At 52.2% G+C, this 24,996-nt stretch overlaps 8 protein-coding genes across 8 annotated transcripts; 3 read left to right on the top strand and 5 right to left on the bottom strand.

Moving 5' to 3' along the window:
- Positions 1–241: 241 nt before the first annotated feature.
- N0V89_007692 (uncharacterized protein) lies at positions 242–2,281 on the top strand (the record flags this gene model as incomplete). Its single annotated transcript, XM_056216453.1, has 2 exons — positions 242–432; positions 520–2,281. The coding sequence occupies 2 exons, from the start codon at positions 242–244 to the stop codon at positions 2,279–2,281; spliced, it is 1,953 nt and encodes a 650-aa protein (XP_056070700.1).
- Positions 2,282–3,596: 1,315 nt separating this feature from the next.
- Positions 3,597–4,325, bottom strand: N0V89_007691 (uncharacterized protein; the record flags this gene model as incomplete). Its single annotated transcript, XM_056216452.1, has 1 exon — positions 3,597–4,325. One exon carries the CDS (start codon positions 4,323–4,325, stop codon positions 3,597–3,599), a length of 729 nt encoding a protein of 242 aa, XP_056070699.1.
- A 1,276-nt stretch (positions 4,326–5,601) lies between these two features.
- On the bottom strand, positions 5,602–6,705 carry GCN3 (translation initiation factor eIF-2B subunit alpha; the record flags this gene model as incomplete). Its single annotated transcript, XM_056216451.1, has 2 exons — positions 5,602–5,691; positions 5,743–6,705. The coding sequence occupies 2 exons, from the start codon at positions 6,703–6,705 to the stop codon at positions 5,602–5,604; spliced, it is 1,053 nt and encodes a 350-aa protein (XP_056070698.1).
- A 587-nt stretch (positions 6,706–7,292) lies between these two features.
- On the top strand, positions 7,293–8,787 carry N0V89_007689 (uncharacterized protein; the record flags this gene model as incomplete). Its single annotated transcript, XM_056216450.1, has 2 exons — positions 7,293–7,354; positions 7,410–8,787. The coding sequence occupies 2 exons, from the start codon at positions 7,293–7,295 to the stop codon at positions 8,785–8,787; spliced, it is 1,440 nt and encodes a 479-aa protein (XP_056070697.1).
- A 601-nt stretch (positions 8,788–9,388) lies between these two features.
- On the bottom strand, positions 9,389–13,936 carry N0V89_007688 (uncharacterized protein; the record flags this gene model as incomplete). Its single annotated transcript, XM_056216449.1, has 1 exon — positions 9,389–13,936. The coding sequence occupies one exon, from the start codon at positions 13,934–13,936 to the stop codon at positions 9,389–9,391; it is 4,548 nt and encodes a 1,515-aa protein (XP_056070696.1).
- A 619-nt stretch (positions 13,937–14,555) lies between these two features.
- On the bottom strand, positions 14,556–19,332 carry N0V89_007687 (uncharacterized protein; the record flags this gene model as incomplete). The annotated part of the gene is made up of 6 exons (XM_056216448.1): positions 14,556–16,186; positions 16,241–16,577; positions 16,631–17,139; positions 17,184–17,946; positions 18,024–18,252; positions 18,302–19,332. 6 exons carry the CDS (start codon positions 19,330–19,332, stop codon positions 14,556–14,558), a joined length of 4,500 nt encoding a protein of 1,499 aa, XP_056070695.1.
- Positions 19,333–22,639: 3,307 nt separating this feature from the next.
- Positions 22,640–22,984, top strand: N0V89_007686 (uncharacterized protein; the record flags this gene model as incomplete). The annotated part of the gene is made up of 1 exon (XM_056216447.1): positions 22,640–22,984. One exon carries the CDS (start codon positions 22,640–22,642, stop codon positions 22,982–22,984), a length of 345 nt encoding a protein of 114 aa, XP_056070694.1.
- Positions 22,985–23,312: 328 nt separating this feature from the next.
- Positions 23,313–24,891, bottom strand: LAP2_2 (Leucyl aminopeptidase yscIV; the record flags this gene model as incomplete). The annotated part of the gene is made up of 2 exons (XM_056216446.1): positions 23,313–24,497; positions 24,553–24,891. 2 exons carry the CDS (start codon positions 24,889–24,891, stop codon positions 23,313–23,315), a joined length of 1,524 nt encoding a protein of 507 aa, XP_056070693.1.
- Positions 24,892–24,996: the final 105 nt, after the last annotated feature.

Below are 24,996 nucleotides of genomic sequence, written 5' to 3'. Positions count from 1 at the left end.
TACTATCCACATTCATCTTTGAAGAAGCAGCGTTTTGTCGATTTACATTTTTCGAACTGCTTGGGACTATTGGAGATGTTCACCGCCTTGGCACGCATCTTGACCCACGGTTGAACACTGCAGCTACTCTATGTTGATTTACTACTCTCCTTTAGTCGCCTGTCTTTCAACTTCCCTCACTCTCAATTCTCCATAGCTCGAATTCCGGAAGTAGTATCTCGACCATCGTTGGAGACACGAAATGTCCTGGAATGGAGCGGCGACGGGTGTCGCGTCGTTCCAACAACCACCGTACAGCAACGGCTATCCTGGCCAGGCACCTTTTCCCAATCAACCAACTCCTCAATATGGGCAACAGCCCGGATATAGTCAATATCAAAGTGGCTTTTCACATCCCCAACCCGGCGCACCTCCACCGCCTCCGAAGAGCTTGTAAGTCAATTCTCGTACTGCTTTCATGGCGCATGCATTCCGTGGACGTTTTGAAAAGCCTTTTTTTTGTCTGCTAATGTAATGCAGTCCGCCGAAGAAGAAGGGGAACCCAGTTATTACCCGATATCCTCCCCCGCCAGGTTATCGGGGCCCCGCACAACCACAGGGTCCATTCGGAACAGTCCAATATCCAACACCACAGCAAGGTTATTCGCATGGTCCTACTGCCCCAGCTCCCTATCCCACACCGCCATACCAAGGCCCTTCTCCGACGCAAGGATATTCGCCACAGGGCTACGGCCCACCACAGAGCCATCCCTCTCAGCAAGGCTTTCCCCAGTCAGGGTATCAGCCAACGCAGAACTACCATTGGCCGCAACAACAGCCGCAGAGCTATCCTCAGCCACCTGTATCACAATCACTACCTTATCCCGCCTCGCAACATTATTCACAGCAGCAACCTGGGTACCAGCAGTATCCGAACCAACCGCCTCCCATCAATACAAACCAGCCGGCCTGGCCTAATACACAGGGCTGGCCACAAACTCCTGGCTCAGCAACATATCCGCCCCCGAATCAATATAATTCATATGGTGTATCTCCTGCCAACAGCCAGCCGACAACAGATCCGAACGCCACTCCTACTCCATCATCGGCGAATCCGGCATTTGCGCAGTCTACCCCCACGAATACCCAACCTCCGAGTGCTACGAGTGAAGTCGCTCCAGAAAAAAATCCGCCGTTGTTTCTTGGGTGGGACGACTGGGATTTTGATTTTGATGGTGCTATCTGGCCAAAGGCGAACGAGCCAGTCGATCCTGACCTGAGCCTTGGAGTCATTACATGGCGGCCTGCCAAACAAGTGACGCGAGCGCTCCCAGCGACATTCGCAGAGGCTGAAGAGCAGTCGCTCAAGCCGCCCGCAGAGAGACTCGGCAACGGAGAGTCTGTGTCATTGTACTTCGCAGCTGAGAATTCGTACGAAGCTTTCCTGGATGTGCGAAAAACAGACGAATGGTACAACATCAAAGATGATCCTGCTTTCGTGGTATTCACCGAGGAAGAGATGGAGCGAAATCTTGTTTCCATCGAATCTTGTCTTTCTCTACGCGATCGACCCGACGAGAATGAAGCCGAGGTCGCTGATAAAGGCAATGAACATGTACACGATCCTGCATGGAATGTTATGGACAATCTCGAACAGGCCCTATCAGGCGATATGGAAGACGTCAAGAAACCAACCCCAATACGTCCGGCCTTGAACACCTCGAGGGACCAAATACAGGAAGACATTCTCGCCCGTCTCGGTGTTACCGGCTCCCCTAAGCCACCATCTGGCGAAGCACCACCGTTATTGCGCGACGATCATGTATTAGCTTCGCTTCCACCAAAGCCCCCAGCACCACCTTCTACGAGTATTCCTCCACGTCCCGAGGTTGGTCCACACAGAGCTCAGTCTTACGGTGGTCATCGCAACTCAACTTATGGTACTGCAATCCCACGTCCATACGGATCCATGTCTTCTGCAACTTCACTTCAATCGCTGCCTGTACAGAATGATGGGCGTACAAATATACGGCCATCGAACTTACCAATGCAACCGCATGGGAACGGTGTTTCGCCCTCGGCGTCCGCAATGAGTCCAGCGCATTCGGAAGGTAGCAACAAGACTGCCGTTGGGCCCGGCTTTGGGACAGAAGAAGCGGCCCATCCGCAATTGAATCGAAGTGACAGTAGCTCCGCGCGAAAGAGGAGTTACGAGGACACTGATCAAGATGGTCACACGCGGCAGCAAGACGACCACACGAAGCGCAAACGACGATCACAGGTTGATGCAGCTTACAGGTAGGAAATGCGTTAATCAGGGTTGGAGCAGCGGACTCACAATTTACAGTCGTCGATAGTCTCGTCTTCTTGAAAGCCTTCATTCGTCCTTGCGTCTTCTCGTCGATTAGCCTCTTGCTTTCTGTCTTTCTCGCCAATCACTTGTTAATTTTCCCTCAAATTTCGATGCTTACATCCTACGATTACGGCTGATTATTTACGTCACTTTCTCGACCACAATATATTCGGTTTCCGGCGTTCTCGCATTCACAAAAGGCTCCTGGCCTGGTAGACAAAATATTTTCCCTTTCACATGGGCACTGTAGTCTCGAGATATTTTTTCGTCACGAGGCGGTTCATTCTCACGTCCAGTTCCTTTACTTTGCTTCAGCTGGGACTGTTGTTTCGATTCTGTGTCATGTCTTTGTCATAAGCTGCCTTTCCGAAGATTACTATTTTACAATAATCTATTCACAACTTCTTCACGATCTTTACCACGATCTTTGCGTTATCTATTTGTCGGTCCCAAGGCATATCATATTGTTTCTGGTCAGCCTAGGTGCTCTCTATTCGTTATACTTCTCGACATACCACATGCACATGGCTTGTGTTAGTTGCCGCAAATCGCTCGACCTCGAAACGCCCAGAAAGCGTGAAACATTGTAAGTTCATATAGGTACTGACTTTCCTCGCTACGGTGCACGGACAAAGATGACTAGGAGAGATTGTGCATCGACAGAACCCATTAGCAAGATAGATTGACACTCGATACGTCACATCGACCAATCTGCGAAAGAACCAATTCAGAAGCCAGAATTGAAATATGCAACATCGAACATACCGTTTTGATACTGTGTGCCGGTCGCCGGTGTTCTGTGGATGGCTACAGTGTGCGAGAGATTAATCCAGGACCGAATTGCTTTCATCTTGTGAAACATTGCAATTATCGACACACCTTTCTGCTTTCAAGCTAAGGAACCTGATGTCCAAACTTAGTCACAGCGTGGTTCAGGTGTAGTAGAACTGCACAAGCGGAAAATACTCGAGTAGGCTGAGACTGAATAGGCTCGATGTTCAATTGGCCCATATTACATTTTAAGGTGGTACTCGCACACCTTTGAAGGTCATTTTCTAACACAATTGAATGAATAAAATCGACCAGCTCTGATTCTGTGTCTAGAGTCTCTCAAGTGAGACCTTCATATCCAGCGCATGTTCCCAGTCAGCGTTAACATGCTGCCAAGTCGTGAAGACCAAACATCTCCCGAAACCGCCAAAACCGTACACTATAGGGCACGCTCGCGAATCAATACCATGACACCACTCCTCACTCGTCCATCTCACTTCCTCCACGCACCCTCCCGCTGATTCTCGCCCTTCGTCAGGATCTTCTTCGGCCAAGCTTCAGCCCTACTCCCAGCGTCAACCTCATTCGCGCTCTTCGGCTCATCCTTCCTGAACTCCCCCATCTTGCCCGCACGTCCGCCAACACCGCCCTCGACGCCCATCCCAAACGTCGGCGTCGGCGGCGCGGACTGCGTCGGGTTCTGGAATACCCGCCCATGCTTCCCCTTCTTCTTCCGCGCGCTCCCCCGAGCAGGCGCCTCGATCCACGCACCCTCTTCCTTAGCCGCGCGGTCCTTCTCCACCTTCAGTGCTTCCGCCGCAGCGCGGTCCTGCTCCTTCTCAGCCTTTAGGACTTCCCCCTCAGCGCGGTCCTGCTCCCGCTCGACCTTTACCCCAACCTCCGCAGCCTTGCGATTCGCCTCCACCTTGACCAATCTATCCTCATACCGGGCCATCTTGACGAGGATCACATCGCGCTTATCAGGATCCTTTTCCTTCGCGGCGGCGACTTCAGCGGCGGCTCGCAGTTCGGTAAGTCCCTCGGCCTCGAGGCAGTCGAAGCAGGCGAAGTACGAGGTGCGGGCTTCCTGGCGGAGCTGCTCTTTGAAGGCTTCAGGGTCATGGTCTGTGTCGGCGGAGGGAGTGCAAGCCTCGTTGCCGGGTTTAAAGGCGGTGATGCAACGGTCGACGTAGAGAAGGGAGAGGTGGCCGCAGGTGAACATCTGACGGATAGTTAGAAAGGGCATGAGAGAAGGTTAAGGGAACTTGCCTTCTTGTAGTATTTGCACATATTGGGCGAAAGGATTGCTGTTGTGCTACCAGTGATTAAGAATAGCTTTTACTGCTCGAGTGGTGAGAGAGTCGACGTAAAGAGAATTGCTGAGGGTGTGCGTAGAATGCGGATTTATATAGGGGTTTGTTTGTGTTTACATGGACATAGCGGTCGAGGTGAAGGTGAAGGACGGGGACAGTGGCTGACGTGACCGCAATCTTGTCCAAATTCGGGCGTGCAGGTGAAATTAGAGAACGACTTGAAATGGAAAAGAGCATCCAGCGCAGAAATAAGGAAGGAAAGATCAATTGAACGGGTCACGATACATCCCCTGTGGCCAAGTCTCGAATCGACGTGAAGCGAGCTGTCCTTCGACCATGTCAGTATGGGCTCGATGCCCTCGATGGCTTTAGCATTCGACCCGTACATGTATCTTCGTATCGCGAGAAATCTATGAAGCCAACCAATGAAAGTCATTAGAAGCTGCTGCATTTTATACTGAAAAACACAAGATTTGACATTGCGACAGTACTACTCTGGGGGATCCTGGCTGTCCCGCCAAAGGATTGATTTGTTGAACTTGCGGCTTCAACATGTCAGGGGACTGGGCCTCACATCTGATTAAACACAGCAAAAGGCAGTCTCGGCTTGAACTGGAATAGTCTCGCTGGTATATGCATTGGAAGATTTGAGGCACCGGATCACCACTATCTGTGCCAATGCACAGACTCAGAGTGCATCCAGTACTACAGGAAGTTTACTGCAATAGAAGGAACTGGATTTTTTCAGATCCCCTAATCTTCTCGCTCGCTACTTAGATATGTATGGTCCTATTGCTTCAATGATTGGGTATCAAATGCTTTTCCTCCACCACCGCATGATAACGCCGACTATACGCACTCAATTGCAGATCGTGTGTCTTAGAGCAACACCGCGTTCCTCCCAATTCCTCCGCCATACACATGTCGCTAGTTCTCCAAAACACCTTCACTTAATGTCCACTCATGCCTCGTCTAGCGCCTCGCCAGTCCAGACATGATGTTCGTCGGAGCTACTGACCGTCCTTCCGAAGCCGTGCTTGGGGAACCCGAGGTTTCCGCCGCGGAAGAGGTACTCATCGCTCCTGTTATTGCACATTAGATTGGTTCGGTATACTTCAATGTTGTATACGCGGTTTGGACGAGGGGGACTTGTGGGGCATGGTCAAGAAAGCTCAGGCTTGGGGCTCAGAACCAGATCTTGATCAGCTCCTCTGACACCGCGGAGGGCGTCAGCACGCCGGACTCTGTGATGATCCCTGAAATGAGATCGGGCGGCTGTTCGCATGGTTAGCTTTGAACAAACAATGGACAGTGTGGGGAGCTTACTGTGAAGTCAACAGCATCGTCGGCATTGAGGCCTGAGCACTTCGCCTTTGTGCCGTTCATGTCTGCTATGCCCTCGTCCTCCGAAGCCTTGGAAGCCGCGCCTTTGGTGTCGTCGGCGACCCGGAACTCGAGCACCTTCTGCTCGATGGGAAGATCAAACTGGCTGAGCGGATACAGCCTGACGAATTTATGGCTCTCTGCGACGACGTAGAAAGGCTTTCCTTTGCTCTTAGCCAGCAAGCCCATCTGGTACGTTCCCAGTCTCGAAATGATGCCTCCGTTCTCGACGACGCCTTCCGCGCCGACAATGACCATGTCGACTTCGCCGAGGGAGTAGGCAACGGCAGAGTCGGGGATTGTAGCGACGGGGACGTTGTGCGCCCGTAGGTCGGCTACGATCTGGTCTCCCTCCTTGAGATCCGACGACTTCGAATCTGAGAGGACGTATACGACTCGAAAACGCATGGTGCTGGATTCGGCTGCGCGTCGTAGCAGTGCACCGACAACTCTTGAACCGCCGTTGGTGAGCACCGTCGCCCCATCGCGGATGAAATGCTTGCCGAAGCTGGCGATCTTCTCCCTGCTCTGCTTCGCGCGCTCTACGAACAACCTCCCATTGCTCAATAAGTGATTCCTAATTGCCCTGAAATCATCGCCTGGGCCTAGGTTCAAAGCCGCAGGCCTATTTAGCGTGGTAATGAGGTACCGCTGAAAGAGATCTGTGCCCGCGGAGAGGGAAATGGGATTCGCGATGGAGGCTTTGAGGACGGCGGTGTGGTGCTCGAGGAGGGCAAGGGTTTCGGCGACGGTGGATACGCTCGAGTGCGCTATGGCTTCTACAAGGGCTTCGATGGCGGCGACGGGCATGGTGAGCTCGGTGTCGCCGGCGAGGATGGAGCGGTAGGTGGAGACAATGTCGAAGTCGGGGAGCGGCTTCTCTGCCGTGGGCGTGTGAACGCTCATATTGGGCGATGTTGGCTTGTTAATTGAGTGTCCTGGGTATTATGCAGCCGCGGGAACGTCTGGTGGAATTTTGGTGTTTGTAAGTTCGAGACGCGTGAACTTTTGGGGTTGGGTTGAGTCATTGCCAAGGTTTAGCGGGGTCATTCACCGTCGATGCGGGGACTCGTTCACAGGCACACAGGTAATGTGTATGCACTATCGGTGCACGTAGTCGGGGACAGATCTGACCATTTCACTCTTGGCTTGTCCGATGCAATCCATACAGACGGACGTCTTCTCCTTGCATATACCTTATGTGTGACCTCCTTCCGCAAATCCATGGATCGGCTGGCTGCACACCACGTTAACTCTATAAACTTTGAATCTGTGTACAGTTAAGTAGCGACCAATGCGATGCTGATATCCCAACAACGTTTCTGTTGGTTTGCTCCAGTGATGTACTTGCTCGAAATCACGGCTGGTAAACACTCTCCCGAGGCACGCATTGTGTAGATGGTGCCAAGGCCTCTGAGTAAGCCATCGGCCAACTCCGCGGTCCATCCTTGCTTATCTGTACAACTGAACACTGAACACATCTCATACACGAAATGGCTATGGAAACATACAAGATGTGGGTAGGAGGAGAGGAGGTTGAAGGTCAAGCGGAGCAGTCAGTCAGCCTACCCCTCCATGGGAGCATCTTTCAATCATCTAACCATATCCAGACTATCGATTGAGGATCCCTCGACAGGAGAGTTATTCGCAACTTGTCATGCAGCATCTCCAGAAGACGTAGACTCAGCAGTGCGCAAAGCGCACACCACTTTCAAATCAGGTGTTTGGTCGAAAGCACCCCGCCATGTCCGCGCAGATACCCTAGAGCGCGCTGCAGATCTTCTGACCAAGAACCTTCCACGGCTGATTGAGCTGGAAGTTCGACAGAGTGGACGCGCTATTCGAGAGATGAACGCTCAGGTCCCGACTTTGACGAAGTGGTTCAAATACTATGCCAGTTTGATCCGGACCGAAGAGCGAAGCGTGATGCCTACCATGGGGAAGCTTCATAACTGGATTGATCGCGTGCCATTGGGAGTCGTCGCCCAGATCACTCCATTCAATCACCCGATGCTCATCGCCGTGAAGAAGATCGCGCCTGCCCTTGCGGCAGGGAATTGTGTCATCTTGAAGCCCAGTGAACTTACCCCACTTACTAGCATCGAGCTGGGTAAGCTGTTGAAAGAGGCGGGTCTTCCCAACGGTGTCTTTACTGTTCTTCCCGGAGACGGAGCCAACACTGGAAAGGCACTTGTATCGCATCCACTCATCAAAAAGGTGGATGTCACAGGCGGCACGCCCGCAGGCCGTGCAATTGGCGCCATAGCTGGCGGTAACCTCGCGCATTTCACCGCAGAGCTCGGCGGTAAAGCCCCTCTCATCGTTTTCGAAGATGCCAGCATTGATGCCGCTGTCAATGGGATCGCGTTCGGCAGCTTCATCGCAAGTGGACAAACGTGCGTCGCAGCCACTCGTATCATCGTACACAAAAACATCACCAACAAGGTCCTTGGAGCGCTTCGCAAGAAAGCTGAGAGCATCGAGCGTCGCATGGGTAGTCCCTCAAATCCCGATTCTATGATGGGTCCGCTCATCTCAGCCAAGCAGCTCGAAAACGTGCGCGCGCTCGTGGACGAGGCGCTAGAGTCCGGTGTATGGTTGTACGGAGGGGGCAAGCGCATGACCGATACATCTCTCTTGGACGGCACCGACTTCTCCAAAGGCTACTACTACCCGCCCACTATTTTGGCCGACAGCGATAAGCACAAGATCGTGGACACGCGCATCTGGAGAGAGGAAGCCTTCGGTCCGGTCATCGTGGTGGTAGAATTCGATACAGAAGAAGAAGCACTGAAGCTTGCGAACGACAGTGAATTCGGCTTGGGTGCAGCGATTTGGACGCAGGACTTGGCACAAGCGTATCGCGTCTCGGAGGCGATTGAAGCGGGTATCTGTTGGGTAAATACGCATCATCGGAATGATCCGAGTAGTCCTTGGGGTGGGATCAAAAGCTCGGGTGTGGGGAGTGAGAACGGTGTCGGTAAGTGACAGCATATCTTACACGAAGTTGAGACAAACGAAGCTAACATTGAAACAAGATGCCTACCATGCATACACGACAACGAAGAGTACCATCATCAACTTCGCCACAGCAGAAGAGAGTATCGCAAATGATGACTGGTTTCGCGAGGGCACAGGTGAGGTTAGATATGGATAGACTCACTGATCGTACAATAGCCGAGAATCAAAAAGACCATTACTCTAACAGGGACTCCTATGAATTACAATGCGACCTTTACACTAAACACAACTTCAAAAGTTTACATAAAAAACAATGCTGGCCATTGCCAGTAGCACGGGAAAATCTAACAAACCAGAACGCAGGCTACCTAGTCCAGATTCTCAAATCACCGATACCATCCAGCTCCCTCCCTCACTAGCAACCCGTCCTAGCTAAACTAGTAACCTTACACACAATCATACTTGAACACCTTCAATAATCAATCTTTCCTTCGTGTTCTCTCACCAGTCATTATTCTCCCCTCTTCTGTAGGATCATCTCCATCTCAACCATCGCCTTCTTCCCCATCTTTGCCATGAGTTCATCAAGATATTCGTCGCCGCGCGAGGATATGAGTGATTTGAAACCTTAGTCTGATTCACGGTCGAAATCTTCCTTTATGAGACGCGCAACTTCTTCTTCCTCAGTTTCCCCCCGCCGCGGGGAATCACCGTCGGTCATTTCCAGGTCGTCCGAGCCGTGCTCTAGGAAACCGGCATCCAATCCTCTTCCGGGGCCGGTACTCGGTCCTTGCACCTCGTCTGGCCTGGGAACGGTTCCCTGGTCTGGGTTGCTAGCGAACTCATCCACGTCCATGTTATCAGGGTCGTAAGATACAGGGTCTTGAAGAGGGCTGAACGGAGGCGGGTTCGGAGGAGGGCCGTATCCAGGATCGTCTGTGAGATCAGGACTGTAAACACCGGTGTTGGAAGCAGTAGGACTGGAAGGACTAAGGGTATGAGCAGGATTATTGTATCCACTAAAGTTGTAAGGACCAAGGCTATGACCAGCGGATTGGTCAAGACCAGGGCCCCAATTAGGAACGGGCACCCGGGTCGGGTCATCAGGATCTCTGCTGCCAGCACGCGACAGTTCATCGGGAAAGTAGCTGGGTGTTTGACCACGGGTACCCTCGCCGAATTGGAATGAACTTGTGCTTCCGCTGGCCGTTGCGAAAGGATTAAAAGCTGGGGGTTTCGTTGGATCGGGGCGCAGGACAGAATTGTTCGGATCAGAGAAGCTGCTTGCAGCGGGGTTTAATTTGCTGTTTTCCCCAACAGGTGCCTTCGACTTGCTTCCTGGGCGGGGTGGATCTGAATTCTTCTTGTCGACAGGTGCGTTCGACTTGAATATTGATTTTGATTTTGTGACGTTTTTAGTCCGCTTTAACCTGCTCTCATCGCCATATTTTGACGCTGGGTCTTCAGTTGAAGAGTCCGAGAATTCGCCACCGACGGATTTTGTAGGAGAAGCTAGACTAGCAAAGGGATTGGTTCCAGATTGATAGGGATTGGTTCCAAATTGAAAGCCAGCGTTAGGTTGCCCGCCTGCAGAAATCGTGCCAGTGTTTAGTACTGAGGCTCCGGTTCCGAGGTTCGGCGTGAACCCGCTGAAGTTCGCAGGAGAAGCTGGGCTTGCCCCAGGAAACTTACTTCCGAATGGAGACATCTGAAATGGAGTAGGACCCGATCGAGGCGGTGCAGTACCTGTATTGGCTCCTCCTGAGGACATTTGAAATGGGGTAGGTCCTGATCGAGGTGGTGCAGTACCTGTGGGAGCAGATCCCGTTAAGGGGTTAGGCTCGTCCGCCTTAGGCGCAGTGTTGTTGCGTTTGAACGTGTCGTTCTCTCCAAAGGTTGTGCTCGGGAGAGCCTGTTGTGACGGAGTCTTTGCAATGTTCTGCTGGCCACCTACCTTCGGGACTCTCTTACGCCGGCCAGTCATTTCCGCTTCGGAAATATCACCGTCTTCTTTTTTGAATCCAAAATGAAAGTCGGAGGGACCAGTCCCTCCAAAGGCAAAAGATTGAGAGGCACCTTGGCTTTGACTGGTTGTCGTGGGTGCAACAGGTGCGCTGGCTTTTGACTGCTGGTTCGCGCCGAGACTAGAAGGTCGCGGACTCGGGGGCGGCGAGCCAAAAACATTGAATGGCTTGGCCGCTTTATGGGAGCCCTGTGGCCCAGATGTGCCTGCAGCAGGAGGCTTCGCCGGCGGATTGGTCCCTTGTGGCTTGCCTTCATCCGATCCCACGCCTCCCTTCATCGCCGGTACTTTCTTCTTGACGTGAAACGTTAGTGTATGCTCCAAAGGATCATGTTTCTTACTTACTTTGTTATCCTTATCATCTATAGACTTTGGTCCTCCTGTTTGCTTTGGTGCAGCGGTTTTTGGCAAATCGCTTGCTCCTTGCTGTTTTGGCTGCTTCGTCGTGGTCGACGGAGTATCGTTCGTAACCGATGGTTGATCGTTCGTTTTCGCTGGCTCACTTTTCGCCGTCGATGGCTGAGATGAAACGGCCGATTTAGGCTTGTTGTTTTTCATAGAAAATATGCCAGGAAGCTGTTTACGTCTCGACGAAGTTGTTCCTCCCGTTTGTTCTGGTGCATCGGTTTTTGTCGAGCTGCTTGCTACTGCATTCTCCGGCTTTTCTTGCTTTCCCGGCTGATCTGTCGTCGATGGCTGCTTGTTCGTTGTCGGTGGCTGGGGAACTTCGGCGTCTTTAGGCTTTTTCAAAGTCGGAAGACCAGGAATCTCTTGGGCCGCTTCAGGCTTCTTCCAGCTCGAAAGACCAGGAATATTGTCGAATGGTCCAGGGCTTTGCGAAGACGGTGCGGTTGTTCTAGTTGGCTTGGACCGTTCTGTGTCGGGCTGCACTGGTGCCTGTGAGTCACTGTTTACGGCCTTATTCTTCCCTTTTGCATCTGGTGGAGACTTGTGGACATCTGGACCTTTCGTGGCCGCTCTTACTGGTGGTATCTTCGATTTACCACTCTCACCCGAAGACTTAGCTGATGGCGCGGTAGAAGCTGGGCCTACATCTGACAAGGGACTGGGATGATCCAGAGGCGGCTTTGGTTCGCTTTTGGAGGCGAGGGCTCCGCTCTTGGAGACCGGCTGCTTCGTAGTTGGCTGTGATGGCGGTAGGTCGCCCGGCATTGCTGGTCGAGGTGCTTGATTGTTCCCTGGAACCTTAGGCCGGTGGAAGCGAGGAGCAAGAATCTTCCGGGAGCCAGGGGGTCCTGCGTACTTCTCAGCCTTCTCCATGGGAACTTCTGGGCGCACATAATCTGGACGCAACCTCCCTGGGCTCCCCGTGTCACTGTATTCATCTTCAGAGTATTCTTCTCGCTGCGTCGGGGGCTTGCGGTCCCCTAGATGCCGTTCGCTCTGGAGGGCCGATGCCTTCGAGCTACCGCTCTTGGCTTTAGCTTTATCTTCTGCCCTTTTCAATGCCTCTTGGGATTTAGCCAACTTGGCAGAAAGCGTGCTCTTTACCTCTATTAATTCCTCTGCTAAACGACGTTTGGTCTCTTTCGCTTTCAACTCGGTGTTCTTCGCTTCCTCTTCGTGGATATCATTCAAAAGGTCAATATCAACGAGGAGATCCTCTTTCTCTTTTTCCAATTCTTTGTTCTTGCCTTGAGCTTCTTGAAGCTGCTTGGTTAACAAATCAAGCTGGGAACCATTTTCCGCAGTTGATTTCTGCTCGGGCTGCTGCTGTGAAACTTTCTGCCTCAGAGACTCGACTTCTTTCGAGGCAGTGTCACGCTCCTTAGTAAGCGAGCTGATGTCCTGTCTGTTTTGCTTTTGCTGGGATACGAGCTGCGAAATCTTCTTTTGTAATGCCTGGACTTCATCCGATTTGGGTTTACCGTCCTGGGTCAATTTCTCAAGCTTCTCTTCGAGATCTGTGACCCTATCTTTGTTAATCTTGTTCTCGCTCTGAGCCCCAGAAAGATCCTGTTCCAGCTTCTCTCTATTGCTCTTAGAGCTCTTCAATGCGGAAGCCGCAGCTTTACTCCTTTTCTCCGCTAGTTCAAGGCTGTTTGTCAACTTCTGCACCTCCTCTTTCAAGTCGGATCTTTGCTTCTCCTTTTCAGCTGTGGACTCGTTCTGATGCTTCTCTTGCTCGCGAGTAGCTTCTTTGCGCGCTTCATCTAGCTTTTTCTGCAGCTTTTCTTTCTCAGTACGCAGATTGGTGAGCTTCTCTTGCTGATCACTCATTGTTGTGTGAAGGCCTTGGATCTCCTCGTTAAGGTCCTTGATCTCATTATTAGCAACCCTGAGCTTCTCGATATGAGATGCGAGCTCTTTCTTGAGTCTTGAGACCTCGTGCGTGGTAGCGTCTAGCTTCTCAGTCCGTTGCCTGAGCTCCTCGGTACCGGCAGTCTGAGATTCGAGCTGCTGTTGAAGCCTTGCGACTTCTTGAGTGGCAACATTATGCTGCGCTGTAAGGTTACCGACCTCCTCTCGACGACTGGCAATCTCATCCTGCACGGCTTTAAACTCCGACTGTAGATGTTCGAAGGCTAGCCGGTATTTAGAGCTGCTACTTTGAGCTTTTTCGAGCTCTTTGCGCACCGAGGCGAGTTCTGGTCGAAGGCGGGAAATTTTCCCCCGCAAATCATTGCACTCTTCTGCTAAAGAACCGTCTTTGGCCCTGTAATTGTCCAGATTTTCTCGGAGCTTTGCGTAGGTGCTACGGTCGTGTTCCTGTTCCTGTTTCAGAACGTTGACCGTTGCTTGCGCCTCAAACATAGTCGTTTGTAGTATATCAAATTCTTCTTGCAACTCGACGAGCGCGGACTCCGTTTCTTCCAGTCTCTTGGCAACTTCATCTGCTTGCAACGCTCTGACGGTTGCTTGCGAGTTTGCAAGATTGGCTTGCAGTGCTGTAACGGATGCTTGCGAGTCTTGAAGCTCGGCTTCGGTGTTTCCTAGACTCCGTCTAAGTTCATTGACTCGGTCGCGTAATCGTTTCGTTTGGTCGTTCTCCGCGCCGTTGGATATACCCGGACCAATTCCTGGGTTATGATTGCTTCCCTGGCCTTGGCCGCGAACATTCAGGAGTACTTTCAGATCCTCTGGGTGCGGCCGTTGGGGTTCGGCTTCCAGGCGTCGCACTATCGCCGGCATTAAGTGATAACCATAACGGAACAGCAAATACCATGGGAGCAACCGTAACAGCAAGCGCAACGGTGGACCCCCCTACAAAGAGTAGCCACACAACGATATGGACCAAAACTGGCTCATCGAGGCTACTCCTGGGTACGGGATCCGGGGTAGCCATGAGGCTGTAGGGGTGAGTTTCGTTCACGTTGAAGATTTTTGACGTCACTGTGTTGTATGGGTAAAGCGCTCTGTGACTGGGATTGATCTCGATTTGCAAAATAAAAAAAGGGAATAGGGAAATCCTTCATCATAGTTTGCCAGTCAATTATACTTGTCCCACAAAGGAGGAAGTCTGTGGCGCTAGCACTTCAGTTTGCAAATAAGACAAAGGGTGATACAGCGCCATCAGTGCAAAACATCACAAAGGACGACAAAGACACGCACTGAAATACTGCGAAACGCACAAACGTCGGAAAAAGCCATGGTATCATGTGGCCAATGAAGTTGAATGAGCGACTCGGGTTGGCTGCGCCCACCGTCAACAGTGAGCGCTTTGATTAAATGCTACATGAATAATTTTGATATTGTCTTGTTTCAATGCGCCGATGTATCCCCCCTTCTGCTCATGCCACCAGCTACTGCGCTAGCCTGTAGCCTGAACGCTCTCAGGCTCCCGGTGTTGCTTCTTGAGCGCATGTGCGCAGTTTCCATTGGCGAAGCCTCTCGCGTTTTGCTCTTCTCGGATGGGCAGGCGTTGTAGAGAGCGAGCGCGATCCGTGAATTGCGCCGACCCAATAGCACTGTGAGGCGGTGAGACAAGTCCAGTTTGACCTAGCTTAGGGCGTGAATTCATTTTGTTCATTAAGGCCGACATTGTGGCCGCTGGCGATATGTGCGTGGGAGTGGTGGCATTGTCTTCGGAGGCAGCGGTGTGACGGCGCTGGAGTGCTGCACCCGGCATGGATTGATTGTCTGTAACTGTATTACGCCTTGCAAGGTTTCCGCGCCCGCCTGTGATCGACGGCGAGCGGCTTGCGGAGCGACTAGAAGGTGGCGTGGGAAGGCCATTGGGAATCGGTGGCATAGACCCGTAAGTTTGCATCAATTGCTCCAGGTTGATCGCCTGAGGGAGTTTGCTCAGCCGACGGATTGCGCGTTTGTTGTCATTGATGAAACTTGACATGGCCTTCAATGCGTTGGTCTGATTGTGCTGCTCATATGCGGGAGCGCCGTCGCTTGTGTTCATGGCCCTCGCTGCATGCTGTTCGTTCAGGTCAAGGTTGCGATGCGATCGCAAATCAGCATGCTCAAGGCTCATCTCAATTTGGGAGACGACTTGGTCAAAATCTACACGTTCACCGACAGCAGGCTCATAATTTGGTGCAGCGCTGATAGTGACGTTTCGGGACAAGACAAAGAAAGAGCCGTCGCGAACCTTCCTCTTGAGAATGTTCCAACGAGCGCGAGCGGGGTTTCTCTCGAGTTCAGGCTGGAACACTGAGTGCCGGGCCAGCTTGGTGTAGAACCCTTCAAGGCGCTTAGCCATACGTTCTAGCACCTGCATAAGGAATGCAGAAAGCGCCGCGATGCGTTGGCTGTCCGAGGCAGCGTCAAGCTCCATGATTGTACCAAAAGCATCCATGCCAGTACATGCTTCATCACGGATAGCTTCCAGGAATTCCATATCGTACTGCACAGAGCGTTGCGCATAGGCAATGATTCCCTTCTCATGATGCCGAGCAGATTCACTGTTGCAGGTAAACTGTCCGATCTGGGAGATCTCATTCGACGCTTTGACGGCATCGCTAGATCCTTTAGCACGAGCAATAATGCCGAGGACGTCGGGAAGCTTCGAAGGAGTTGCTGACGAAGCGGCGTTTGCGAAGGCGAACGAGATCTTGAGATACATCTCTTGTAGTTTAGGTCCGAACAGAGCCGAAAAGGCACCTTGGAGCAACCGGGACTGATAGTGGTAGAATCGACGAACACCACCCATGTTGAAAAGTTCGCCCTGGAACCAGACAATGGAAGATTCCATGATCATGCCGACTTCGAAGTGGGAAGCTACGACCTGCTCGGTAGCAACACGGAGGAAGCTGTTCCACAGATCGTACAGCATGCCAACTTCTTCGGAGTGATAAGCCGGTTTGGGAGTCAACTCTCCGATGTAGTACTTGGTAAGAAGCGAAGACACTTCGGGATTGTTCGTATGTGCGAGAAGATCAAAAGATTTGGAGCAGTCGACACCACCATTGGATTTGATGATGTTCGTACCTGTATGATTTAGCTTAATTCTTTCCCATTAGTTCATCCGAGTGGTGGGCCTACCTCCTGGATGCATAGAACAGAAGTCCGTCACATCATAGACCTTGCCGTGCACACTAATCCAAACTCGAGAGTCGGGTTTATGCCCAGTATGAAGTGCAAGCTGCGAGAGCGGTATGGTTGGCTGATTACACGGTAAAGGTTTGGGAGTCATGAACACGTCAAGCATGAACCGTCGTTCGGCGAAGGCAGTCGTGAGAATGGATTCGACGGTCTCCATCGTGGGCGAGCGATGGTTGTAAAGGGCTTTGCGAATGCCCGACATGACGGAGTCGAAGACGCCTACCGAACCGCAGACATAGATATATCCTCCGATGCCTCCCTGCTTCTTACTCATGACCTAGAAGAACAATAAATTTAGCGTATTTCATCGACTAGCTAGGGCAATCTTACCAGATCACAAATGGATTGTCCTTGCTCTACGATGAGACCGTCGATATAGCGTGGCGGTATCTCCTTTTCAACGAGGTCTTGAGTAACAGGGTCGTAGAGCAGACCTCTGGAATCACGAGAGAAGGCAGTGTGAACTTCCATCAAACCTTCATTGACGTATTGGCGAAGTTCCGACTCATAGCAGAACTTCTCTCGCGACTGCACTCCAAGATAGAGTGCAGTCTTACCCCAGGTTCGGCCGCAGCGTGCTTGCCAGAAACTCCGGAACGGTGCAATGCCGCTACCACCAGCGAAGAGTGCGACTGGCGAAGTATCGTCGAATGGAAGCTGGAACGCGAAAGGCCGAGAGACGCCCAACAATAGCTCCTCGTCGTCGAGGACATCTAGCTCGTCTCCCACGGGCGGGTTGAGAAAGCCACTGCTGACTCCGTGTCGCATAATCTTAGCATTGCCGGCGAAGGTTGAGCACAGTTCGTAGTTCGATCGTGAGATAGTCAGGTCGACAGTGCCTACATCCGTTAGAGAAGCCTTTGTAGGTAATAGTGCAGCTTACTTGGTAGGAGCTCGTCAGCGTGTGTGGAGATACTGTATGTCCTTGGCACTTCAACGGGTATCAAGTCGGCTAACCATGAAAGATTGCCAGACAGATCGAACGCTTGATCCCAGATGCGAGCTGGTGTATCTTGAACTGCAGCCTGGAGCAGGTCTCCTAGAGAGGCACGCACTGGCCATTCATTGGTTGCGAGAACCTGTAGGACGGTATTTGAGGACGCCCTCAGCATTGTGTGTAGCTTAGTCGCGAGTTCCTGCGTAATCGGCGCCAAATGGCCCTTGCGCAGCAAATCGATGACCGTAAGTCGAGGCCTTCCCGACCGGGTTATGCTGGCTATGTGGTCAGCATATCGCGACCAGACGCGATCGAGTGTGACGGTATCTTCGAGCGTGGAATCGAGACCAAGAGCCGCAGCGACTTTTGCGCACTCCGTCCATGAGTTCATTGGCATGACTGCCAACCTATCACCCGGCTGAAATGTGATACCAGCCTCTTGGATATCGAGAGTAACCATAGCAATAGTTCGGGTTGGGTCCGAATCAACGAAGTTTCGGCTCAGGATGCGTCCGCGGTAACGACATTCTTCGAACGTGCCACGGATTTCATGCGGTTCAAGATCGCGTTGTCCCCGGAACGGCTCCAGGCGCTCTTTCATAGACGCTGAGAACTCATGATGCGTCTGTTCCCATGGTCGCATGTCGTTCGTAGCCCCTGAGGCGCCATTGGTCTCAGTGCGACCAGTCTTGCCAGCACATTCGAGAAGCTACATTCTAGTTAGTAGGCCGAAGTTTTACTGCCGAGACGCTCTGTACTCACACCAAAGACTTTGTAGCGATGAACACCCATGAAGCCTCGCTCGCCGGTATAGGCTTCGACGACACCGTCAAAGACGCCCATGAGTCTAGGGTCTCCGGACGCTTTCACGTAATCTGGGATGCTGTAATGATACTCTATCGCGGCGATGAATGCGCGGAGGTTTGAAGGAAGCCAGGCCCGCAGGTGGACTCCTTCGGCACCTAGGAACGAATCGTACTTCTTCCGCCCGAGGAATGCATCCATAACGAGATACCTATCATTCGTTAGATGGGAAGTTAGTTAGATGGAGGCCGAAGACTTACGGAGGGAACTGTAAACCAGAAGTAGCAGGGCATCTCTTTGACAAAGGCGCAGAGAACTTGGCCCATCGCACCCATTCTGCAGGCGAGACGTAGTTCTCTCCTGATCCGGCTAACGAGATTGTATGGAATGCTTGGGGCATACGCTCGAGGATCTCTTTGAGACGTATGAGCTCCCGCAGAAGGCCTTCATTGTTCCTGTTCATTACATGCTCCTGGCAGGCCGCAATAGCGTCAGGTCCATGCTGAAAGCTTGCGGAAGTGTCAGCGCAACCCTTCAGGAAGGCCCGCTCGGCACCATCTCCGAACATAGCCCATCGCAGTCTCTGAATAACATTAGCTGGGTTTTGCAAATCTGAAAGGGTGCCTACAGTGTTGTCAAATCGACCAACGTAAGGATAGTCCGACAATGGATCAATGTAATCCACGTTGTAAGATGATTGATCAAAGAACGTGAGATGAGGGATCGATCGGCCCATACGTATGCAAATCTGAACGTAAGGTAGTCCGATGCTGCGTGGGATTCCTTTGACTTCGTCACCGAGATCATCGCTCATCGGCACTCCGTCTAGTCTGAGAGGCTTCGTGGAAACATTGATCCCTTCGTTGCCATCATGCCTCTCCTCGTACCGATATATCGAGCAGAGCATCCCTAGCGCAACGAGTGCTGCCCAAAGGGCCTTGTCGGGAATGATGTTGGCACTGCCCTCAACGATTGGCAGTGCAGCCACTGACTCTCGCACGCGGCCGCGAGCAATGCAGCCCGGCATGCGTTCGCAAAGGTCCATCCACACCCTTCCTGGTGAGTTCCGCAGCGCACCCGGTGCTTCACTTGTGTCAGGAGGCTGGAAACCATACTCATCACTAAGGTAGCCATCCCGCCAGCCAGTGCTTTGGCCAACTTCTTCAGCTCGTAGGATGACCTGGCGAGCAGGTGCTCCTAAAGCAACAGCTAACAGATCACGCTCATCAACGTTGAGTTTGTCAAGGCTCTTCACACCCTTTGCGTTTTGGATGGATTTGATCTCGTCCATTGAAGGAACATTGGAGTAGAGCAGCTCGTTGATGGCTTTCCGTTCCCTTGGCTTGGTTAGACCGGCTGAGAATTATTGATTCGCAGACCTACCTTTGACGAAGGAATTCCTCCACGTTTGAATCTTGTGGAATCTGGCGACCATGAGTATGGGTCAGGACAGACTTGAGATGGAATACTTACCCCAAAAGCAGCGTGCACGTCACCTGGTTGTGCAAACCCCGAAAGAGTGCATCCGCGAGGGCCAGTCCTGCTACTTCTGCTACTTCTCTTGCTTGCAGGAGCAGATCTTGGACATACGCCACCCGCTCGGCCAGACATTGGGCACCCCGACATGGACATCGAGGACATCTTGGATTAGACAAAAAGGATTTTGGGTAACCTGCCCTCAGAAAGTAAGTAGAGAATGGAAAGATTTGCAAAGTCTGAACGATTAAGTGAAGTCCGTCAAGGAGAGAATTCCGTAGGAGGGAGCATCAAGCCACAGAAGACGAGGTACATAGCACGCCTCCGTTCTATGAGGCCACTGGCCGCACCGCAGGGGGAGGGCTTCTCCGGACGCCATGAGATGCCAAGAGACTTTCCGCCGTGACTGGAGAAACAAGGCCAGGTACAGTCTTGGCTGGAACAACAGACACTCTGTACGGTGGAGCTTGGGCGGCTTGACTACTGTAGTAGTGGACGGAAGCTGTCCGATTAGACGGAGGAACGGCAGGCCCAGACGGTTCTCGGGGATCTTGGCGTGTCGTGACGGCCCTCTAGCCACTTCGAGGCCGGTATTGCATACCATGGTAAAACTTCGTCCCAGCCCACGTGTGCGAAGCGACGTGTGTAGTGACGCGTCGCTCTGTTTCCAGCACAAGGGAGGGCGCTAGCTGGCGCGTGTATGAAGGCTAGTCCGATTTCGGTTCCGGAATGAAACGTCTGGGGGCCGCACCTGTCAACCTTCATTTTGACAACCAACCCCAATTTTTTGCGTATACCTTTTACTCATTGCACAAGATATGCCGGTCAGGACGAGACGAGCCTGAAGAAGCTGCACGGTTTCGAAGGAGTGAGGCTCTCCGACGTTCACGTCATTGTTCGCACTGACTCGGAACGAACACAACTACCAGAAAATTCATCATTACGCATTGCTTCTGAACGCCGACCACGAAATCGCAAGACAGGCTCGCAATGTCCTACGCAAGAATGTCTATTACGTTATATCGTCAGGCGAAGGCAAGGCTAGAGGGAGTGGTGCCTGACCCGCAAATTTGCCTGCATGTTTCAAAATTGCCGCCTCGCGTCCAGAAACTGTGACAGTTCCAGGAACTTGGCCTGAGATCCCGAGCTTCTAGGCTGACTACGCAAGCCCGCCGGTTTTGATCACTTATGCGCACAGTCTTATGGCGTCACTAGTCCTGACTGCTTTGAGCGACTTTAAAAACATGTGGCCTTGTCCCGGCAAATTGATCCTTGGATGTGACTGACCCACACGATGTGGTGGACGTTGGAGGTTTCATGGGAGTAGCTTGCGGTAATAACGTAATACGTCTGAATATTCCCTCAGAGTATTGACTCGTTGACCATCGCATCTCCGTGCAAGCTCGCCAACAGATTCCTGACGCATTCTTCCGCCATGTGCTTTCTCGTCTTGAATGTTGCGCTGCCGACTTAGGGCGAGAGAATGCATCGTTGCTCACGCAAAAATGGGATAGTCTTTCGCGATGTCAGGTTCACCCTCGATTACGTCCAGTTGCGAATAAAAGATTTGCCCGCCCCTGAGTACATCGACCAATGCACTGGTGTCAACCACTGGCCCACGTGCAATAGCCTTTACTTCATCTTGGCGAAAAGGGAGGTATTCACAACGTCTTTTGTAGATGCTGTGAGGGCGCAGCCGACAATGACGATGTCGCTGGAACTAGCAAGCTCGTTTGTGTTCTCAGCAGATTGGATCGGAGGGCTGCTTCCCGGACGAGGCCGACGTGATCTTCCTTGACTGGCTGTTCTGGCTTCGACGTCAAGTACCGCGCGTCCTTGATCCCGAAACCGATGAGGCGCTTCAAAGTAGCCTGGGCAATCCGGCCAAAACCCAGAAAGCCCACCGTCGAACCACGATTATCAGATCCGATCACGAGCGGTGGATACCAGGGCGTCTGAGACCACTGTCCAGCCGCCACTCTGGCCATGCTTTCTCCCGCACTTCTTTGTGCTTTTAGAACTAGCATGACGCTGATGTCGGTAACAGCATCCGTCAATCGGGTTGGCGTATATCCAAGTCGGATGTTGCGTTGCTCAAGCAATACGCAATACCTGGTTCTCATCGCCTGAAGCCTCGTAGCGCTCCATCGACTCTAACAGAGATCATGAGCAAAATGCCGGATGCTCCTTTGACATGTTCCAGGAACAGGTCTACTGCAAGGCTGTCACGAATGGTCAGCGCATCAGCTGCAGAAGTTGATCGAGTACCCCACTGCACCTTCTCGGATTTCCATTGCACTATCTCCATGTCTGTGTCTGTATCTAGTAGATTCTGAGCTTTGTCGAGAAGGTTCCTTGTTACGACTACTTTCGTTTTTGAAGACATTTCGGAGCACGTGGAAAGCCGAGAGCACATATTGGAAGGCTTTGAAAGCTTTTTGCCGATCAAGGGTAACGAGCATATAGGGCGATTAGTTAAAGCCTTGTTGCTGGTGTTCAATACCCCAATCATCGGTGTGTCTCTTCATGGTTGGGGAACAGGCTCACTAGTAGTGCTGCGTAATCCGGCGAGACCTAGCCGCCGCTAAGCGCAGCCCACACACACTCTCCATCCCCTTGCTTCCTTTACACAAAGATGCCCATACGCTTGAGTTGGTTCCATGTAGGACGCTGCGCTCACAGAAGGCCTTGGCTATGCGATTGGGGGCTGAGGTGGACAATTCTGCCCTCAAACACAAGGAATAAGACAAGCTTACTACCGATTAAGTTTAGACTCCACTAGGTCGCGAGTGAGGCACAGTATTCGAGTAAGCAGCAGAGGTGCATAGGGCCAAGTACACAAAGGTATCATCACTACGTTATAACGAACGCGGCCAAAGGTTTCCCGAGATGGGCTTGCGTGAGTAAGCCGCCCCAAAGTTATACTCCAACAGGCTAGGCCACCACAGCTCAGGTTATCAATCTCGTGCGAGTGGTGACAACGTCACATAGAAGTCTAGTCAAACTGAACGTAATTTGAGACGTATATAAGGAAAGACACTCGCTCGTGAGCGCATCACCACTTTCCGCAACAAGAACTCCACCAATCTCGATACAGCATGGCATCCCCAGGCCCCGCCACAATGATCGTATCCTTTCCCGCCCTCCACCCCCAAAGCGGCAAGCCCATCACCTTTAACCGCGACTACTACTTAAACACGCACATCGCGAACGTCGCCAAAGAATGGCTCCCCTACGGCTACCTCGGCTACCACTTCAACGAGTTCCTCAACCCCAACCCCGTGACCGGACAACCGCCCGAGTACGCTTTCCAGACGGTAGGCTACTTTGAGACGTTGGAGGGCTTGTTCAAGGCAGCCGAGGCATCGAAGGAGGCGAGTATAGCGGATACCCCGAATTTTACGGATGAGGGGGTGGTGCCGAGTATTTTGATTGGAACGAGGAGTGTGGAGAAGAGCTTTAAGTAGGAGGTTCGGTTGTAGAATTTCGGCGTAAGCAGTGGCGTCGATTCTTACGTAGGGGATACCATGTAGCAGTCTCGCCAAATCTGAGGTGACAGACCGGGCAACTATCGCAGGCTTTGCGAGCGCCTAGCTTGCCAACTGCTTGATGCAATCTCGTTCGCGTCTAGAATGCCATTTGGAAGGGGAAATTTTGGCGGCGTAGAGCACCGGAGATCAAAGATGACAAGAACAAGTCTATTGAAGCAAGACAATTTGCTTTTTGACATTAGTCATTACTCTACTATACAACATTCTTTCGTAGTCACTCATCACTCATAACCCCACCCACTCTCTACTGAAGCAGTGCCCCCTGTCCACAAGGCGCAGCATGCACATGGCCCTTGTGAGCCTCCGCAAGCGTATCTGCGAACCTCGCCATGTACCTCGAGACCTCAGCATCCCTCTTCCTAAGCGTGACATTTGCCTTCGGGATGCCCTCAAATTTGACAGCATACTTGGCAACAGAGTTTGCAATCGACTGTGCGTTGATGAGGTATGCCTCGGTGGACAAGTTGTCAATGGTGTCACCGGCTTGATGGTAGTTCGCGTCGAGCGCGACACCGGCCTCGCCACCGAAAAGAGCAGCTTCGTCTTCGGTCTTGAGCTCCTCGGCACCGGTGAAGAGACCACCGGACGGGACGCCGTTTTGCAAGAATGCTGCGTAGTCGGAGCGACCGCTGAAGATGGATGGGACGGATGGGACACCTCGGTTCTTGAAGAAGTCTTCAAAGTCCTTCTCGATGGTGTCGGACCCGGTGGGACCGGTCAGGTTGAAGGCGCTGCCGTCTCCGTCGTAGATACCGAGGACGTAGTTTGGCGATGCGATCATGTCGAAGTTGAGGTAGGCTCGGATCTTTGCAACTTCGGCGGCAGAGCCACTAATGGTGCCGTTGAGGGTCTTCATGTAGTGGTAGGAACCAAGCAGGCCGAATTCCTCGGCGGCCCAGAAGGCAAAACGAACAGCATTCTTGATTTTGTATTTGGTGAGGGCTTTGGCGACGGTGAGAACGCCGACTGTGCCTGAGCCATCGTCGTTGATGCCGGGGCCGGCGAAAACGGAGTCGGTGTGACCTCCAAGGACGAGCACGTTATTCTTGTCACCGGTCTTAGTCTCGGCAATGACGTTGTACGTGGTGCGATTTTCCGCGATGGCATCCACGATCAGGGTAGCTGAGACCTCACCAGTCGCGAGCGCATCCAGCAAAGTCTGGCCGGTTTCCTGCGCAATTCCGACTGTAGCAGCGTAATCACCAGTACCACCGAGGGTACCAGCAAGCGCACCTGGAACGTTGTTATAGATCACTGTGCCAATGGCACCAGCGGCTTTTGCCAAGGTAGCTTTCTGAGCGAACGGGCAAGTTCCACGCGAAACCAGGGCAATGTTTCCAGAAACCTCCGCAGGATAGTCTGCAGCATCGCAACCGATGTTCGCCACTTGCACTAGAGGCGCAGTCACGTTTCCGGAAGGCCCGTATGTCTGTGGGATTTAGCCGTCAGTTTAGCGCGCTGAAGACGAGGATCACTCTACGTACCATGTAGAATGCATCATACTCAGTTCCACCAGCTGAAAAGTCGATTGTGGCGGCAGTGAATAGCTCCACAAAGGGCTGCTTGACTACGTTGTAGTAACCAGTCTTTTTGAGCTCCGAGTACAGCCAGTTGACGGTGGCATTGTGGCCTCCACCTCCAAAGGCTCGGTTTCCACCATTCGCGTCCGCAAAATCCTGCAGCTTCTGGGAGCCAGCAAGTAGGTCCTTGAGCTTGACCTGATTGATGAGCTCTCGCGGTGTGACGAGCTTCTTGCCCTTGTCTCCTCCAGCGAAAGCAGGAGCGATCAAGCCCGCAGCAGCGATGAGTCCAGTAAGTCTCATGGTGACCAAAACAAGCCCAACAGGAACAGGGAAAGACAATGCAGAGAGAAGCTGTGGTACGAAAACAAACGATACACACGCCGCTCTATATAGTCGTCCGGATAT

This window comes from Didymosphaeria variabile (assembly GCF_027946475.1).
Source record: "Didymosphaeria variabile strain IMI 356815 chromosome Unknown scaffold_5, whole genome shotgun sequence".
In the NCBI taxonomy this organism is placed as follows: Eukaryota; Fungi; Ascomycota; class Dothideomycetes; order Pleosporales; family Didymosphaeriaceae; genus Didymosphaeria; species Didymosphaeria variabile.
The sequence above is the reverse complement of the archived record's forward strand: the minus strand, read 5'-3'. Positions and strand labels throughout refer to the sequence as shown.